We start from the raw sequence: 17,755 nt of genomic DNA, 5'->3' as shown, positions 1-17,755 counted from the left end.
GAGATTTAAATCTCTCTTCCTCTCTCTCTCTCTCGCTCACTCCTTCACCATCTAACACAAATACACACTCACTCTCTCTATCTGCTTCAACCCCGTTCGATTTCCTAAACGCATCGTCCCCCTCTCTGTATCTGAGATAAAGTAAATTGGCCGAAGGAGGGACCAATTATATGCGGAGCAGTTTAATTCGGAGGTCGCCGGAGGAAATTTTAAAACGGCCCCGTCTCTCGACCCCGTCATTTGATCCTTAATGCGATAACCAAGTTCATTATCGCTTCGGAAATATTTCCCGGGGAGCTTCCGATGAGATTAAGCGAGGATTTTCTTACTTATTTACAAATAAATTGAGCGCCGGAGACCTCACGTCGAGCGCCAAATTTTATAATCAAACCCGCAGCGCCGCTCAAGCAAAGCACGAATTCACTGAACATCAACACATTTTATTTGCGAAAAAATATGAATTGGCTTGTTATGATTATTTATATATTTGGTAGACAACTCAAACTCTTACATGTATGTTTGGTTTCATAATTTTATGTTAATGCAAACTATAAATTAATTAATTTGTCATTTAACATATTTAGTTGACAACTCAATCCATGGATAGTCATATTTTTCAATTATTGGATTTTGTAATGCAAAAAACATATCTCGTTTTTTTTTATTTTCAAAGGCAATTTACCTCATGTGTATGTGCATTACAATTAGGTGTGATTGAATATAAAAAATTAGATGCAAAAATCCTTAACGTATTAATTAATAATCCATAAAGGAATTAGTTGTCCATTACAACGTAGTGTTTGCGATCTTCCGAGCACACTTATATACTCATTTTCCCGTCACGTTTTTCTTTTCATCTGTCATTTTGATGAGCCGATCTCAATTCATTTTCCTCTCTTGTTATTCCATTTCCCTTCACGTCACTTTCTTCCCGGCCTTAATGAAATAGTTGCTGTTGGCGATTCACAATTAATGATGGCAAGTGGTTTAATCCCCCCTACCCGCGACATGGAAACACTTTTATCTCGGACCTTCGAAACAACGCCGCCACCGACTAAAAAGAACATTAACAGCTCACCTCGATCTTTCCATTATATGTATATATCTATATATCTGCCCTTTGTTTTATTTTTTTCTTCTTTTGTTTTGACCTTTTATTTTTTTTACATATATCTCAACGTTCTGATTAATGAGATCAAGTTATAATTGTATATAAAATAATTGCACTGCTTCCCTAAATTTAACTTTCTGAATTAGCGTCACAATTTATACTCATTATTACAGTAATTTTAAATATTTTACTTCCGATTGAGAGATTACCTACTAACTTGAGGCTAGATGGCGCTTAAAAGAAACAACATTGTTATATGCAATTTGCATTACATGAAATTTATTAAAGTCATGCAATATTAATCTATATTCATAAGCACTGATTTAGGATCCTAAATTGTAGGTGTATATAAATTCTCATAATTAATGGTAAATTATGAAATGTTTTTAATGTGAACCAATAAATGCTGAGAACCACAGGTGCGGCGCGAATGATATCAAAAGTGTCGATGTAGTTATTTGCTTGTTTTTAATGTCAAGACTCCGGAGGATTAGTCCTTTTAATAAAATATCCTTAATTACGAGACGTAATGGTTCCGAAGGTGGGCCTGGCCAACAGGATGGAGCAAAAGTTTTCAAATTAGTCTCCGTCGTGTTGCGGAGAGCGAAACAGGAAAAGTTGTCGAAAAAAAAAATATACAAAACATAACGCGCTCGCGAAAGTTATAATTAGAAGTGATATTAAAAAAGTATATATAGATATGCGGAGATGGACCAAATAGTTTTCGGTTTGGGTGTGCAGATGTTTCTACAAGAGAGAGAGAGGAGGGTCAGGTGTATCCAAATTGCAGTCGGAAAATTAACGTTTCGCTCATGAGAAAAGCGCAGAATGCGAAAGTTCAAGAGGTCCGTAATTGCGAAAGTCTTTTCCAGTTTGTTACATTTACAAATTGACACGTTCGAAGCTCGCTTTTCCTCTGTTTCTCTGTGTACGTACGTATATATTTGTGTGTGTGTTGGGGTGTGGATTGGAAGGTTTTTGGGGCTTTCGCTCGTGCAGTTAACATCCGAACCGAAGTTGCTAACTACCTTCCGCCACAAGCCCACTCAACCCCATTACCAACAACAAACTGATACCGAAGAAATACCATTCGCGGGTGGGCGGAGCGAACCTTTTCTTGCCCTTTCCCACTTACACTCGGGGCGCTTTTTCAGCGCTCGATAGGACGTTAAACGTTACGTTACACCTGTCTAAGTGCACAACTTCCGGAAACACATTTTCGGGGCGGAACGGAACGAGATAAGTTGTCGGAATACTTTTCGGATTCCATTCATCCTCTCCTACAACGCTAATATTATGATGTAATAGGAATCGGGGCGAAAGTACATAAAACAACCTCACCACCGAACAGGAATTGCCAGCTTCCGTGGATCCGCACAATTATGTCTACTAAACTTCTCGTACGTTATTCATAATTTTGCGTTTAAAAAGAAATTAAATATTCAACATTTTCTGCCTTGTCTTCTGAATTATTTTGGTCATTTTTTAATATTTTTAAATTATATTATTGATAAGAAAATAAATTACTAATATTCTATTTAAATTAAATATTAAAATTATTTGTCCATATTCGATGGCCTAAATTATTTTTTTTTTTAAATGTTTTAATTACTTTCAGAAAATATATTTAATTATATAAGTGCTTTGGAATTATGTTAAATATTACGGCAGGTACGCAAATTTGATAGTGAATGCGGAATACCTAATGTAATCGAAAAGTCCAATAAAGTTTTTTTTTAAACAAATCGTTTTTGAGATTAAGACGTATTTGCAGTGCGAATGGTGTATTTGTAATTATGTTTGGTGTAAATTGGAGGTAATCGGATAGGATGACAATAGTTACAGTTATATATGTTCGTGACAAATGATGTGCATTCGGTGAGGCCAACCGCAATGGTAGACGTACGTCAAGCTCGATTTCAGCGCAGCGATAATTATGTTTCCCGAGATTTATCCGCCGCAAACGGCAAGCAAACACACGCAGCGGCATTCAGATCAAGGGGTTGCGGGTTGTGTTGGTGTGTGGAACGTTTAGATGCTGCGAGATGCCTGGAGGCCAGGAATGATAGTTTCAATTAAAATATCAACCCGTCGGTAGAAGTAGAATTAATGGCGCAGCAAGGCTTGGCGGAGGAAGGAAGGAAGCACATCTCTTGACAGTGACGTTTAATGGAACTCGCGGCGGTGTTTCCGTCTCTATCCGTGCGACCGTGCGTGTCCCAGACAAAGATGAAGATCTGCTTGGGGAGGGGGTGAGGGTGTATAACTGGTGGAGTTTTGAAGATGAGGCGTGTAGGATGAATACAGAATTTACCAAGGGAACGGAGGAGCCGCTTAAGGAAAACATGATGAATTGGTTGAAAGTAGACACTCAGGACACGGGAACAGCGGCAAGTGCCGGAGATCCAGAGCCATTGTTGACGCAGCGGAAACTTTCCGACATAAATATTATTCAACAATGTACAAGAGGGATGCGGAGGGGGGATGAGAAAGACAGAGAAAGACCAGAGACAAAATCAAACATCGCGTCGCGTCTGCAATTAAAATCTAGGGGCCCTAATCAAATCCCGAAACCCTTCAGACTGCCGCATGAATGGGGCCTTAATCGAGAAAACTCCATGCGGCAAGTCGTAATTATCTTCGCACCATGTCAGATAATCTAATTGCTTACCAAAATTACGAAAACTTGACGCACAAATTTCAGCAAAGAATCGCTGTAATTGGACCCAGAATTGATACCCGGAGCACTTCCCACATCCTCCAGTTTAATGTTTAACATTTTCATCACTTATTTACTTAAAAATCTTAATTTCTTCCTAACTTAATTTTTAAAATAATTTTATAAACCAAAAAATACTTCTAAAATATTTATTTGTTACTTTTTTAAATTAGATATTTTTGTTTACTCTGTATTACATTAGGATAATACATTAATAGACATTTTCTAAATACATGCATTAATTATTTTTTACAGACCACAAACTGCATGTGCACCTTTAATCATGATTAAGTTGATGTAGGTTATAAAATAAAATCACAGGTAATACCCACGCGCACAAAACGCGATGAAATTTTGGATTATTTGTAAGCTAAGTTAATCCATTAAATGTATGTGCATTAACGTTCGTTTTTTATGTTTGATTGTACAATACTATGTATAGAAATGCAAGCCTTGGTGCATTCTTTTTTATTACGAATTACGTAATTTCAAAGGTAAAATAAGTTATTTTCGTTGACAAAATAAACTCGACGACAACACGGATTATCGTCGAGTTTCGCGAATCCATCAACCGTGCACACGTTCGTGTGATCGAGTATGCATCGAGGAAATCTATTTATAATTTGCGGGATGCGAAGAAGGTGGTAGCAATGGTGGTGGAAGAGGAGGGTTAGGGTCGGCACTAATCTACACGGGAATGAATTACAAGAAACGCCATAAAGTATATTGACCATAATTCAGTGTCGGCTGGGAGCGCCGCGACGTGTTATAGCCGGATCGCGTGAGAGCGTCCCGACGCCAAAAAAAAAACTCCTCCATCTCCCAGAAGAGAGAAAGAGAAAGACGGATAGAGAACGTGTGCATGTGAGAGAACCCCCATTCTCTTATGGTAATTAAATGAATGCCTAGCGAACAAAACGCGGAAAATGAACTGGATAAAAAAAGGAATAACACTACATAGCTTAACTTAACTAAAACATAAATACTGTGCGTAATCTGGAATATCTATGAGCGAAAAAGTAACAAAAAAAATGTGGAGCTATTAAAGTTTCACAAACGCCGATAATCTGACAAATTACGTTTTTTTTACCACCGTATCACTAAATAGAAATAAATTTTGCCGTCATAATATTTATTATATCAATTGTATATTTTCCAATTTATCCCACGACTGTTTTCCATCTTTCAGGCAACTTTATGAGCCGCTCTCAGAGAATTTCTGATCTTTATCCACAAAAAAAAACTGAACCAAGTGTGATTTCAGGTCATCTTCTAAAATAAACTAAAAGTGACAAATGACAAAAAGAAAAAATCATAACATTGACAGAAGTCAAACATAACCCTATTTATTTGTGAAAACAGAAATTACCTACTTACCAACCCTATAGAAACTCAACTTATAAAATTGTTTAGAAATATTAATAATCAATATTAAAAAAAATGTATTAATATTATTTATTGACTAGAGTATATATATACAAAGAAATATAAATTCTCTAGAAAAGAGAAATAAATATGCCTTAAAAATAAGAAATATTCTATAATAAAATTAATAAACAATAACGCCCAGGCAATTTGTTAATTAGTTGCAAAAACAAAATTTTAAATCTTAATTAAAATTTTATTTCTAAGTGAATTGGACTATTATTTTTAATAAATCATCCATTTTTATTTTATTGAATACATTTGTAAATGCTTTATATAATTTTAGAAAAAAAATGGAATTTAGGTTATTTTTTAATATATTATCAATACGTAACAAAGTTTGATATTTAATGTGTCAAATGTTTGTGTTAAGTAATCAATATATATATTATATAAATGTTTTTGTATTTCTTACTTTAATCAACAAAAAACCTTAAATTGTATGTCTTTTTCTATCAATTTTTGTTAACAAACCGACAATAGTAACCATGGTAACATTAAATAGCAATACCTCGCATAGTTACTGTAATCGGTTCCGACAATGAATTGTTTGAAACCGATCATTTATATATAACAAAATAATAATTTTCTATAGTATTTTTTTTAGAATTTACTTTTAATTTTGCTCAATTATAATTTAGTGTGCTTTGAACTTTTCAAACCGGACTATAATTAAACATGACTGATCGAAGCCGGACTATGCAAGGTATTGCTGTATTTGCTTATTATTTACTGTGCAGTTTGTAAATCATTGAATTTTCTAATAATAATGATGGTCTTCTTTGTTGCAGGTCCAGCTTTCTGGGGGCTAATAAATCCGGAATGGTCATTGTGCAACAAGGGCAGGAGACAGTCCCCGGTTAATCTAGAACCGAATAAGCTCCTGTTCGACCCCAACCTACGTCCCCTGCACATCGACAAACATCGGGTAAGGAGCTTACTTGATCTCTCCGTCTAACCCACGTGCATCCACTATCTCCAACCTACCCTTGCTATACCCTCTATACACACACGTATAATGCACACATGTTTGCATGCCCGGCCCATCCAGAGTGTGTGTGTCAACTTATCTCTCACACTAGGATTATACCATAATAAACTAAACTTGCAACTACCCTGTTTATTATACCCTCAGGCATTAAACGAAGGGTCGGAGGTTGCATACATGCACATACACACACGTTCACGTAAACTAAATACAACGGCGCAGCCCCTGCTAAAGCCCAAGCCTGAAACGCTTTATGTTGTCTATAATGTGATTAATTAGTGCTCCATTAAAGGAGGCTTCTGCTCTCTCTTTCGTAATTTCCTCGTGGATTAAGTGGCGTCGCACAGTCTACGTTACTTAAAAACACATCCCTTAGCCGCAACACGATTTTAAGCGCAATTTGTTCACCGTACGAAATCCAACAAAACGTACACATTTTGACTCGATTCAAGCAAATTACTCATTAGATCTTACGTTCGCTTATAAGAAATTTAATAAGTTTAGTTTAAATTTAGTCTAAACTATTATTTCTCACTTAATTATCTAAATATATTTTCCATTTTCTAATTTGTCCCTTGACCTCTTTCCATCTTTCTTGCAAATTTATGAGTCCACGCTCATAAAAATTCTGGTCTTTATCAGCAAAAAAACTGAACGAAGTGCGAAGTCATGTTATCTTCTAAAGTAAAATAAGAGTGACATCTGTTAAATGACAAAAGGAAAATATTATTGCATTGACAGAACAGGCACAAGCCTATATATTTGTATTTATCATAATAATAATTTATTGGCCAAACATTAATACATAAGAAAAAAAAGAAGAACATTCTAACATAAAATAAAAAATATATATATTGATAGGTTGGCTAAAGGGCTAACGACCGAGGTCTTTCCGCCCGATATATTTGTAAATACCGAAATTACTCTATAGAAACTAAACTTAAATATTGTAAACCTAAAAAATGAGAAAATCTTTATTAATTCTCTTTGCAGTAAATCAATTTATTTTTATTTTCTTATTATGTTATTTTGTTGAGTTTGGAGTATGGTGATTTGTTATAATAAATGTTATTATTAATAATTAATAATTTATGTATTTATACGGTTTAAAAAATTAAATTAAAAAATAAATCTTAAAAATATCCATAGTTTTACTCGGTATTTTGTTCACATATTATCACTTTAAACGGTGTGAACGCTGTTAAATTAATAAATATATTTAGATAGGTGTAACTTTATTTTTTTTGCCTATGTTATGTTTTGTTCGGTTACCAGAGTTATGGTAGGTTATGCAAAAATTAATTTTGTATTGTATCTGGGAATGGTTAATGAAAACTGGTTACTAAGCTGCGCACGACCTTGCCGAATTGCGAGGCGAGGGATGTGTATGCTAATTTTTAATTCATCATTCCCATTACTGTTGTTTCTCACTTCCCGTTTGTAAATAAAGGGCATAACTAACTACGCGCACTTATGGAATTAACCTTAAACGCACCGCTCCTAATCGGACTAATTGCTTTTCATCATTGCGCGAACGTCAGCACGCGTTATACGCAACAAACAATATCTCAATTATTCAAAAGTTTTACCCAGTAATCGTGACTAACTGGAAAAATATATAACTGGAATACATGCTTTTGTTAACTAATATCCAGTAAAATTATTTAAAATGAAATTGAATATAATTTTTAAAGTCTCTAACAACGTGTAATATAACAAGAAGTTATTATGTTGAAACTAATAATAAATTAATATCAATCATCACAAAGTTGTGATATTAAAAAAAAGGAAAAATACATTTATTATTAATGAAGAATCTATAATATATATTGTTATATAAATTATTTACTTGGCGCGTCTACTTTTAAAACCAATTAAATATATTTTATTTGCTCTATTTTAATTTATAATTCATAATTCACCTCATCGTAGCTGATTTTATTGTTTACAAATCTGCAGAAGCATTTGCATCTTTCGAAAGAAAAGTTATCCGTGATGGAATTCAAATGTAATATTCTGATAGTCCAATATTTGAGCGGAAAACCAAAAGTGGATATTGTTAGATATTAGTGTTACAATATGCTATTATGGTAGCCGGAAAAAGCTGCATCTGTGACAGAGGTGGTTCGAAAAGTTAAGGATCCAATTGAATTAAATCCGCGACGCAGTGGAAGACAAGTAGCTACTCAGCTAAACATATCGAAAATAACCTTGCAACGAATATTAAAAAACGAAGTGAAGCCTTACAAGTTCTAAAAAGGAAAAGATCTCACCGATGTCCAAAAAAAAAGCTAGGCTCGATAGAGCGAAGGAGCAGTTGCGCTTGCACGAATGCGGCCAATTACAAATATCGTCTTGTCTGATCAGAAAAATTTCCCAATTGATAAATTCGTAAATAAACAAAATAATCGAATTTACTTAGAAGAGAGATCAAACGAAAAGTTAATGTGTTCAAGAAAGCCCTTTTTCGTGAATGGAGGAAGATTCCGCAGAAGATTCACTTTTGTGCAGCGTGCAACTCGCTTGTGGACCAACTCAGAACCATAAATTATAAAAATGTAATTGTTTTCAAATGTTTTTTGCTTTTGGTTCAATAAAATCCAATTTGAAATAAAAAAAATACAGCGTTCTGAAAAGTTGCTGTTGAATTGGGACACCCTGTAATTCACCCGGCGCATCCACATTTAAATCTTGTGAATTTTAAACAAACTTATTACTTAAATACTAATAACTTATTCTCTTCACATCAATATTTTATGATAATGTCCATGGACGTAAACCATTCTAATACAAAATATAAATTAATTAACGTAAATAATTGAAGGAATAGTATTTACTTGCTTGTATACATTATACAGACAATTCAATAAATCATAAATTCAATTCAAAATGCCGGTTTCGCTTTGGAATGTCAGTATCAAAAATCAAGAAAAACATTTTTTTTTGAACAGACTGGTATAAAAGTTTTTTTAATTAACAGATATTATCACTATCATTTGAAGTCTTCTCTCCCAACCATGGGGGCATGGGCGGATTATCTCATACCAAACTGCGTATGCACTTGTGTTGCATTTTTTCAGTGATTCTAATTGAAAATATATTATTTTCCTGGCGCATCCGCCATATGTTTATAGAATAAACAAAGTTAAAATTTGATTTTATTTTAATCTTTCTTAGTTGTATACTGTTGTTATTGATTAAAAAAGTCACTATTTTTTTCTTCTACAATTGTTGGTATGGATTCTAATATCAGCTTTTTGTTTTGTGTCTTAGGTCAGTGGAAATATAATGAATACTGGTCACAGCGTGATCTTCAACGTGGAAAATGATACGCGCCACCACATAAATATAACAGGAGGTCCGTTGTCCTACAAATACCAATTCCAAGAGATTCACATCCACTACGGCCTCCACGACCAGTTCGGATCCGAACACACTATCAACGGTTACGCATTCCCAGCAGAGGTAAGTGCAGCCAACCATTTATAACTTAAGACTCTAATATTGACATAAGTTAATGAAATGTAACCTCAAACATAAACAAATTATATAATGAAGGTTGTATTTACCTGCGATTAAATTTGAAACATGCATTCTACAACTTTCAACTAATAATACTAATTATCGAAATAGTATCTAATCTAACCTTAAACCTAAATAAATCATTTAATGAAGATTGCTATTATCTGCGATTAATTTTCACAGATGTAAGTGCAGCCAACCATTAAAAATAAAAAAGCCTGAGAAGAAATTAAAAATAAACATACGCGACTAAGCCTAAATGCAAATGTCACGTTTAATGATGAGAAGGGGAAGAAAAAAGAGAAACCAGTTTCCGAGAGTAATTGGACACACTTCTCGCAACGCACGCGGGAAATTCAAATGCACATGTACTCTCTGACCGTCTGTAGTATATATACATATATTTTTTTTCAACCCTCTTTTGTTAATTGAAGTGGCCTTCGCAGCCGCATGGAGCAATTATAATTTTAAATATGCACTCTGCAAATCAGAAAAGCGCGCGCTTTGGGGGCCTTTCGCGGACCGCCGCCGAAGAGGCTGTTAAAAGTTGAAATTATGTAGATTTCCTGAAAAGCACTCGATTATATAAATAAGGGCTCCTCCCTTTTTTTCTCCCCAACCACCTATCTTGCTCTCTCTCTGTCTGTCTCTAATCCACATAGTGTATAGGCTGTCTCTCTGTACTTTGCAAGTGCCGGATCACTTTCCTTCTTCGCTTTGAAGTACTCGCGGTTGCCGCATTTAAGTAGCGCGGTTTAAATCAAGTCGAGTGTGTGGCGTGCCGTGTGGAAGGAGGACGGTGAGCGGCAGCGCCGTTTGTGCGACTGCGAGCATGCGAAAAATCCGGCTATTCGTGGGTGGTTTTGCACTTTCGAACAGTGGAAAATCCGGCGACCCGTCATTCGGAAAATTGCTGACGTGAAAATTTTACATTATAAATCCTGCACGTGTTGTACGCCACGAAATGGCGAGCGAAACGAAGTATCTGCAATACACGTAATTCAAGATCTATAGGCTTTTGTGTTCTACTTTTTTTTAGTTTCTTCCGCCGATTTAAATACACTTATGTTTTTAAAATTTTCAAATTATTAAATCATTATTTCTCAATTATTCAATTTTCAATTATAATTTACATACTTAAGAATTGAAAAGTCAAACTTACATTAACATAATAAATCTTCAATTGATCTACATTTATTATATTAATTTAATTTGTTTTTATATAATAAAATAGGGCGACTGATAGCCACGATTTCGTGGGCGCCGGTTCGAATCCTGGTCAAGCCAGGCCCACAGTCAAAGGAAATAATGGAATCGCAGAGGATCAATATACTACTGAAGTTAATCTACAAGACGACAGCCAACCAAAAAATCAAATCATAACTATCAACCGCGATCTTAAATTTACTCAATGTTCACATTGATGAACATATTGTGAATAAAATTATACGACATAAAAAAAATATAATAAAATAGGTTTATTGATTTTTATAAATATTATTAATAAGAAAATATTTTTTTTTAAATTAAAAATTTTACAGATTTTACAATATTTGTTACATTATTCAATTAGTCTAGTTCAAAGATTAGAAACGTAATAAAAATGCATTTTTTTTTTTCGAAATATTTTTCAACAGTAAAAAATCATAGATTTTTATTTTCATACACAATTTCTAGTTTAATAATAAAAATATTAATAACATTGGTTTAATAAATTGTTAAATTAGTCTAGTTTTCTTATCCGAATATTGCAATAAATAACAATTATTACTTTTAATAAATTTATTAAAAAACAAAAATTTTATTCACTGAAAATGTTTACGAATATTTGTATTAAATTATAATTTACTTTTACTACTTTTATTATTATCAACATTACATCATTAAAAGAAAACTAATATAATTAACACTTTGCAAGAATATTTGTTTGTTGCATTTAAACAAACGAATTCAATTGCATTAAAACTTGCCTATAAATTACACACAGTTTCCTCTTTTTTTTATAACTTTTATCTCGTCGTTTCCTCCAACTCACTTAGTACTTTTCATCTACCGTAAACGGTCCACCTCTCCTGCATTATTTCCTCCTCCTATTACTTTTTTTTTCATCTCTTTTCTCGTCTTTCCATCGTTGCCCTCTTTTGATGTAATCTGTTTAACAGTATCTTTGTCTTGCAAAGTTTTCCTTTAGTTATTTCCTTTTTTCACCTTGTTCGTTCGTTCCTGTTCTTATTCCACTTTTCTTCCGTATCGGAGATCCCACGAAGTTGCCCCTGCATAGTTTCGCATTCAAATTATTATTTATTTTTTGCTCGCTCTTTTCGCTGCACTAAAAACCTTGTTGTTGCCTTTACCATGTATTTTTTTTTGTATAAATCATTAAATTAAATTGAAACTCATTCAAAGTCGGAAAAAGCCAAACAACAGCAAGGATCAATTGTACAACGAACGTTTGTCATTTGACAATGCGCTCCGCTTTTTATTAAGTGAGAGTTTGAAAGGGGTTTTCAGATTTTTTTTGCTCTCGTTCTTTACTTCCTTCCTTCCGTCAGAAACGAAGCACAATAATCTTTGTAGCCTTTGAATGCGTATGCAGTTTAAAGCTAGAGAGAGGAATATGTTAGTTACGTGCAACAACTTTCGAAGGGCTTTCGCTTCTCCTCCTCCTATCAAAACATGTTACTTTTGACGGTGCAAACAGAACTAATTAGTGTGCCTCTCTCCGCACACCAAAAACACGCGTTTTAAAAGGGATCCGAGCGAGCATTTTACATGTGCAAACTCCCTCGCCCAAAACTAATTTCGCATCTTCTCGCCGAAAGCGAAAAGAAAACTGTCAACGCGACTCATGTAATTTACAAAACACTCATATTTAATTAGAAAATTATCTTACAGATTTTGTACTTAAGAACCATCCACATTATATTACAGCAACAAAACTTTTGAGAAATTAAGGTCTTAAAAATGGATAAAAATACTTTGGCATTAATTTTTTTTTTAGATAGCTTCAAAATAATAAAATTGCTTTGATTTCTTTAGATTCTTTCACTCTAGTCCTGGCATTGCCTAAATGTTCTATTAAAGATAGTATTTTTTATAAAGGTCTTCAAAATATTAAAAACTAATTTTCGTATTAGATATACCTTTAGATGCTATCAATTTAAACGTGTCTCCATTTAAAAGTAATCATATTTACAATAAACACTCGTCAAGGACATCTCAAAAAAATAAAACGTTTTTTTCTTCAATAAAATTCAAGCGCAGTCCTCGTTCCAATTCAGTCCTGCTCCGTAAATCCTAACTTCGGAGTTCCAAGCTTTCCACTCGACAACGGCCACCAAACTGCTGCTTCTGTTTACGTCCACATTCCTAATCCCACCTGCCACGATAATATTTCCTATAGACTCGTAGTCCTGAGCATCCAGAGTTGTGAAGTTAGAGGTCATAGAACATGTGAAAGCTTCCTGTTGCACTAAGGACGTTCCATAAATAATCTGCTGGTGCGGTGAAAAGAGCACCTTCCGATCTTTCAGATTGTCCACGGTTTTTACTAACCCAAAATTCCTCAGATCCCAAATCTCTCCGTTTATAATTGTCTAAAAGTTTTATATAATCAGTTTTCATTCAAAATCGCATTTTAACATAAACAGAACTGTAAATATTGTAATCTAATTTTATTATAGTTAAAAATCTATCAATATATCTCCAAATCTAACTTAATATGTTGAATACTTCATTAATTAGATTGAAAAAATTCTACATTGAATATTGTTGTTACGACGTTTTATTAAAATGTTGTAGAAATTTGGAAAACAAAATTATGAAATTATCGAGCAAAAATAATACCATTAAAGATTTTATGTGATTTTGTTATTATGTAAATACAGTGGAACCTCGCTTAACGCGTTTAATCCGTTCCAAAATTTCCGGATTTTTACTCATATAGGAAACACGTTTTCCCATATAAACTAATGTAAATTACGATAATGCGTTCCACGCCGGAGAAAAGAAAAATATAACTCGATTTGTAATGATTTTGCTTTTAATATCTATGGTTCGTTTGACTTTTTATTCGGAGACATGCAAATGTTATTAAATTTTGTACAAAGAAACACACAAATAACATGTCTGAACACAAGTTTGGAAAATTTGTGAACACAAACAACACTAAGATACAGCTATAACCACTAACGCCAGGTACTGTTTTCCAATTCACACAAATGAGTTTATATTTATTTATATTACTTGAATGGAGATCTCTTTATACTTTTAATATTTGTATATAAAAAAGAATACATAGTGTGTTTATAAATTATAATAATAGCTGGACACAATACATTTGTGTTTTGCATTCACAGCAAATACAAATTATATTTGCAAAGTATAGTCTGCTATAAACAAAGATGACAAAGAAAATATATATTCAAAAATACACATAATATGTGTGTACAAGTTTTAAAAATGATGTTGAAGACGTGCAATTAGGAACTTCTCTTCTTATCGTCACTCGTTATGCGAAACTTTGCTGGTTAAGCGAAATGCTCGTTACGCGAGGTGCTCGTTAAGCGATGTTCCACTGTATAGTCAAAAATTGTTTTACCTCTAATCCGTTGGGATGGAAAACTCCATTCTGTATGAGATTCAGTTTCTCGAATCTATGGATTTCGGTGCCGGAAATCACGTCAAAAAGAACACCGTCAAATAGAAGGAGACGATCGTCAATGTTAAACGTAGCTTTGTTAAAACTGTACTGATTGCTGAACGTTGGCCGGAATTTCTGAACTGCGGTCCCTGAAACGTTCAAATCGAAAATCTACTTGAAAGTGCTTTATCTTTATCACCGTCGTCTCGACCTACCGTAGCACATCCCCAAGACGTTCCTAAAACCATATTCTGTTCACCAAAATGATTAAATTCCATGAAACTCTGGCCTTTGAAAATCTTACAGGAATGCGATTTTATACAACATAAGAACGAATCCGACGGTGTCGGAGTGCACTGATTAGCTTTGCTCAGAAGAATATATCCACCTCCATGCCTGACCTCCAACTGTTCAATTCCCTCTTCCGTGATGAAAATCTTGTCAATCCTTTTCGTATCGAGATTGTAGATTCGTACCTCTCCTTTATTATCAGCCGTAACTAAGGTGTTCGCGTTGTTCATGAAGTTTGCGCACGTGAAGAGAGGATAGTTGTTTTTCTGTAATTTAAAGACTTGCAACGGGGCATATTTTGAGTAGATTATGTGTTTTGACAAAGAGACAGCTTTGGTGCGTGTGTGAAGACCCAGTTGAAATTTGGACAGTATTTCCAGGATGTTTGATTTTTTTATGAACGACTCTTCGTTCCCTTCGAGACAGTATATATCTGAAAATTTATAATTAAATAATTTAGATGGTCTGTCAACTTTTTAACGTCCATCACCTTTTGGTAAAATTTTAGAAACTATTTGCTTTATTTCGTCGAATTTCAATAAAACTTTCAGAGCACGTTTCGCCAACTTCTTTAGAACTTCATTCGTTTCGTCTTCGGTCTCTTTCAGAACATCCACTAAGATCTTTCATTATACGATTAATCACAACATATAAAATTATAAATGAATTATTTTTATTCATTATTTAATTTATTTTAAACTATTTTTTTTAATCCGGTGGATTTTTTCTTATACAGATGGAATGAAGTGGATTATTTGAAAACAATGTAATTTATCAAATTTGTAAAAATAATTACTTGCAGTTGCATCATTAATAATTTATGTGAAATTAAAAACAAAAAGTCTTGTAATTGATAATATTACCATGAATCCATGACTAAATCGAACTAGGTTTAACATTCTATCTGAAGGGCCGTTCGGGCCGCAAATGCAATTCACAATGATGCGAAGGGCGATTTTCTCAAAACCACAGTTCATCGCGACTTTCAATGTTACATCTAAGCCTGAAACTTAAATTATGAATCTGCTAAATCGATTTTTTTTGTCACCAGATTTACCTGTTAACAGTTCGTTCGCAAAATCCATCGATTCCGATAATAAAATTTTAACACTGTGCACTGAAGAAGCAATGGCTAACACACCTAAAGCGCATTCGATCTTCATGATATCCGCTTCCAAAGGAGCACAGTGATACGAGGATTGGTATATAATTTTCAGGATCGATTTTAGACTTCCCAGTTGCAAAAGGTATTCGACCGGCATCCATTCGATGTTATCCTCTTTTAAAATCATCTCCATCATCGAATTCGAATGCTCCAATGAAGATTTATCAACCTGTCAACATCGATAAAAATTGGTTTTTGATTATAATAAAATTGGTGTTCTTGAAAATACTCACTTTTATTTGCGGCTGCTGACACCTCACCACCAGATGCGTGTACAGATAACTCTTGTAGGCTACACACAGATCGAGACTGGCCTTGTTGGAAAAAGGCTGATCAGCTACAACGGCCAACATGCTGTGCAATTTCGTTAAACCGCAATGCGCATCGAACTCATTCAGCAGACCTATGAAGCGAAAATTGCAGGCCAAGAACAATGCCATGTAGTTGTTCTGTTTCGTCGAAACAAACTCCCAATCCTCGAGCAACCACAGCACCATACTGATTAAACATCCGAGCCAAGCCTTTCGCGCATTGCACACCGTATACATGACTCCTTCGTACTGTAACAAAGTATAGATGACCATGGATAAATCGTTGTTGAGGATCGATACTCTGGGAATGTATAGGATGCACTGAAATAAATTCAATTTAATAATTTATTATTATTTATAATCAAGTGCATCAACCTCCAATCCTCCATGTGCCAAAAATGTGTAACAAAAATCCTCGCAATCCATCAAGGTGAGCAGGTATTTTAGAGTTTCGCTGACCAAGCGTTCATCGTATGAATCTTCTATGGTTAAATAGCTTAAAATCAAATTCAAGTTATCGCTTTGGCTCACGGTTTCTAAGTGCTGAAATATTCAAATATTGTATGAAGTTTCGTAATTTGTTAAACAAAAGTAAAAAGATTTAACATTAATCTTACCATGTTGCAGAATAAGTCGGATTTCATAGCAGTTAAGAATCGGAGGATGAAGGCTTGCTGCATCATCCTGGATAATGGGAATTCTGATATGACGTGTTTAACCCCGAACTCTGATTCGGGTAAGTCGTTCAGTCTTCTCAGCTTGTTAAAGAAGACTGGCATCAGTTTGCTGTTCTCCATCCTGCAAAAAAAATATTTGTAAAAGGAAAGAGGATAGAATTTGTCATTACCTGTAGTACTCCACCGTATCCACAGTATCCATGGCAATAGCTAACAAACCGATTGCGTAAGACTGCATCGGCTCTATGGGTACCATCGACAGACAGATCAGCCTGCGTATGGTGCTGGTTTGGGGTTGCTATGGAGATGGCGAATCGATCGTTAGGTGCTATTTGGTATTGATATAATGATGGACTTACCGTGAAGAGGTAATATCCGTTTACAACGGAAATACCGAGGGCCATTCTCAAGGAAGCAGTGATCAAATTATTTCTGAAGCTGTTCAAACTGCAGGTGTAGTCGGGAGCTACCTCCATATACTCGTACAAGAGTTTGTTCTTTAGTTGGGCATCCAGTTTGTTGATAATCACGTAGGCGCCGTTCTCCAACATTTCCGATAACCTAACCTCTAAACCATTGATGGGCCGCTTTCATTGTTTGCATTTGGAGGAGACTCACTCACCTGGTCATTATCGGCACCGGGTCGAAACCGATCACATCAAAACTATCCCTCCAACCTTTCATCAAAAATGCGGCCTCTTCTAATTGTATTGAAATTTCCATTTTATTGGAAAATATTAATAAAGTAAAAAAAATAAACAAACGATCACTGACGTATGATGAAGATGGACAGGAGACGATCGAACGACGACTTTGATCATTTGTTTACTAAGCGCACTTTAAATAAAAATTGCATTGCTCACCTAGGCAACTGCTTGTCAATAGCAACTTTTTAGTTTAACTA

The 17,755-nt window shown here is 34.5% G+C and overlaps 2 protein-coding genes across 7 annotated transcripts in view; one reads left to right on the top strand and one right to left on the bottom strand.

Moving 5' to 3' along the window:
* LOC108563798 (carbonic anhydrase-related protein 10) overlaps window positions 1–17,755 on the top strand; it is a 167,958-nt gene that overhangs the window by 127,249 nt on the left and 22,954 nt on the right. For all 5 annotated transcript variants that reach the window (XM_017922581.1, XM_017922579.1, XM_017922578.1 and 2 more), the window contains 2 exons: window positions 6,047–6,183; window positions 9,517–9,708. In XM_017922581.1, coding sequence (XP_017778070.1) covers window positions 6,047–6,183; window positions 9,517–9,708 — 329 coding nt within the window. The remainder of the gene's footprint in view (window positions 1–6,046; window positions 6,184–9,516; window positions 9,709–17,755) is intronic.
* Window positions 12,617–17,712, bottom strand: LOC108563797 (protein mahjong-like). 2 transcript variants are annotated; one of them, XM_017922575.1, is made up of 12 exons: window positions 17,474–17,712; window positions 17,211–17,412; window positions 17,022–17,149; window positions 16,792–16,972; window positions 16,550–16,717; window positions 16,097–16,495; window positions 15,756–16,032; window positions 15,562–15,701; window positions 15,189–15,321; window positions 14,623–15,131; window positions 14,366–14,578; window positions 12,617–13,361 (listed from the first exon to the last, which is right to left on the bottom strand). In XM_017922575.1, exons 1-12 carry the CDS (start codon window positions 17,572–17,574, stop codon window positions 13,020–13,022), a joined length of 2,793 nt encoding a protein of 930 aa, XP_017778064.1. In that variant the 5' UTR covers window positions 17,575–17,712; the 3' UTR covers window positions 12,617–13,019. The 2 variants fall into 2 exon arrangements, with proteins under 2 accessions (XP_017778064.1, XP_017778065.1); XM_017922576.1 differs by lacking the exon at window positions 12,617–13,361 and having other exon boundaries at window positions 14,372–14,556.

The sequence above is a fragment of the Nicrophorus vespilloides genome, unplaced genomic scaffold (assembly GCF_001412225.1).
Source record: "Nicrophorus vespilloides isolate i.1.1-1 unplaced genomic scaffold, Nicve_v1.0, whole genome shotgun sequence".
NCBI classification, from domain to species: Eukaryota; Metazoa; Arthropoda; class Insecta; order Coleoptera; family Silphidae; genus Nicrophorus; species Nicrophorus vespilloides.
Note: the sequence above shows the minus strand (reverse complement) of the source record. Positions and strands in the feature narration are given on the sequence as shown.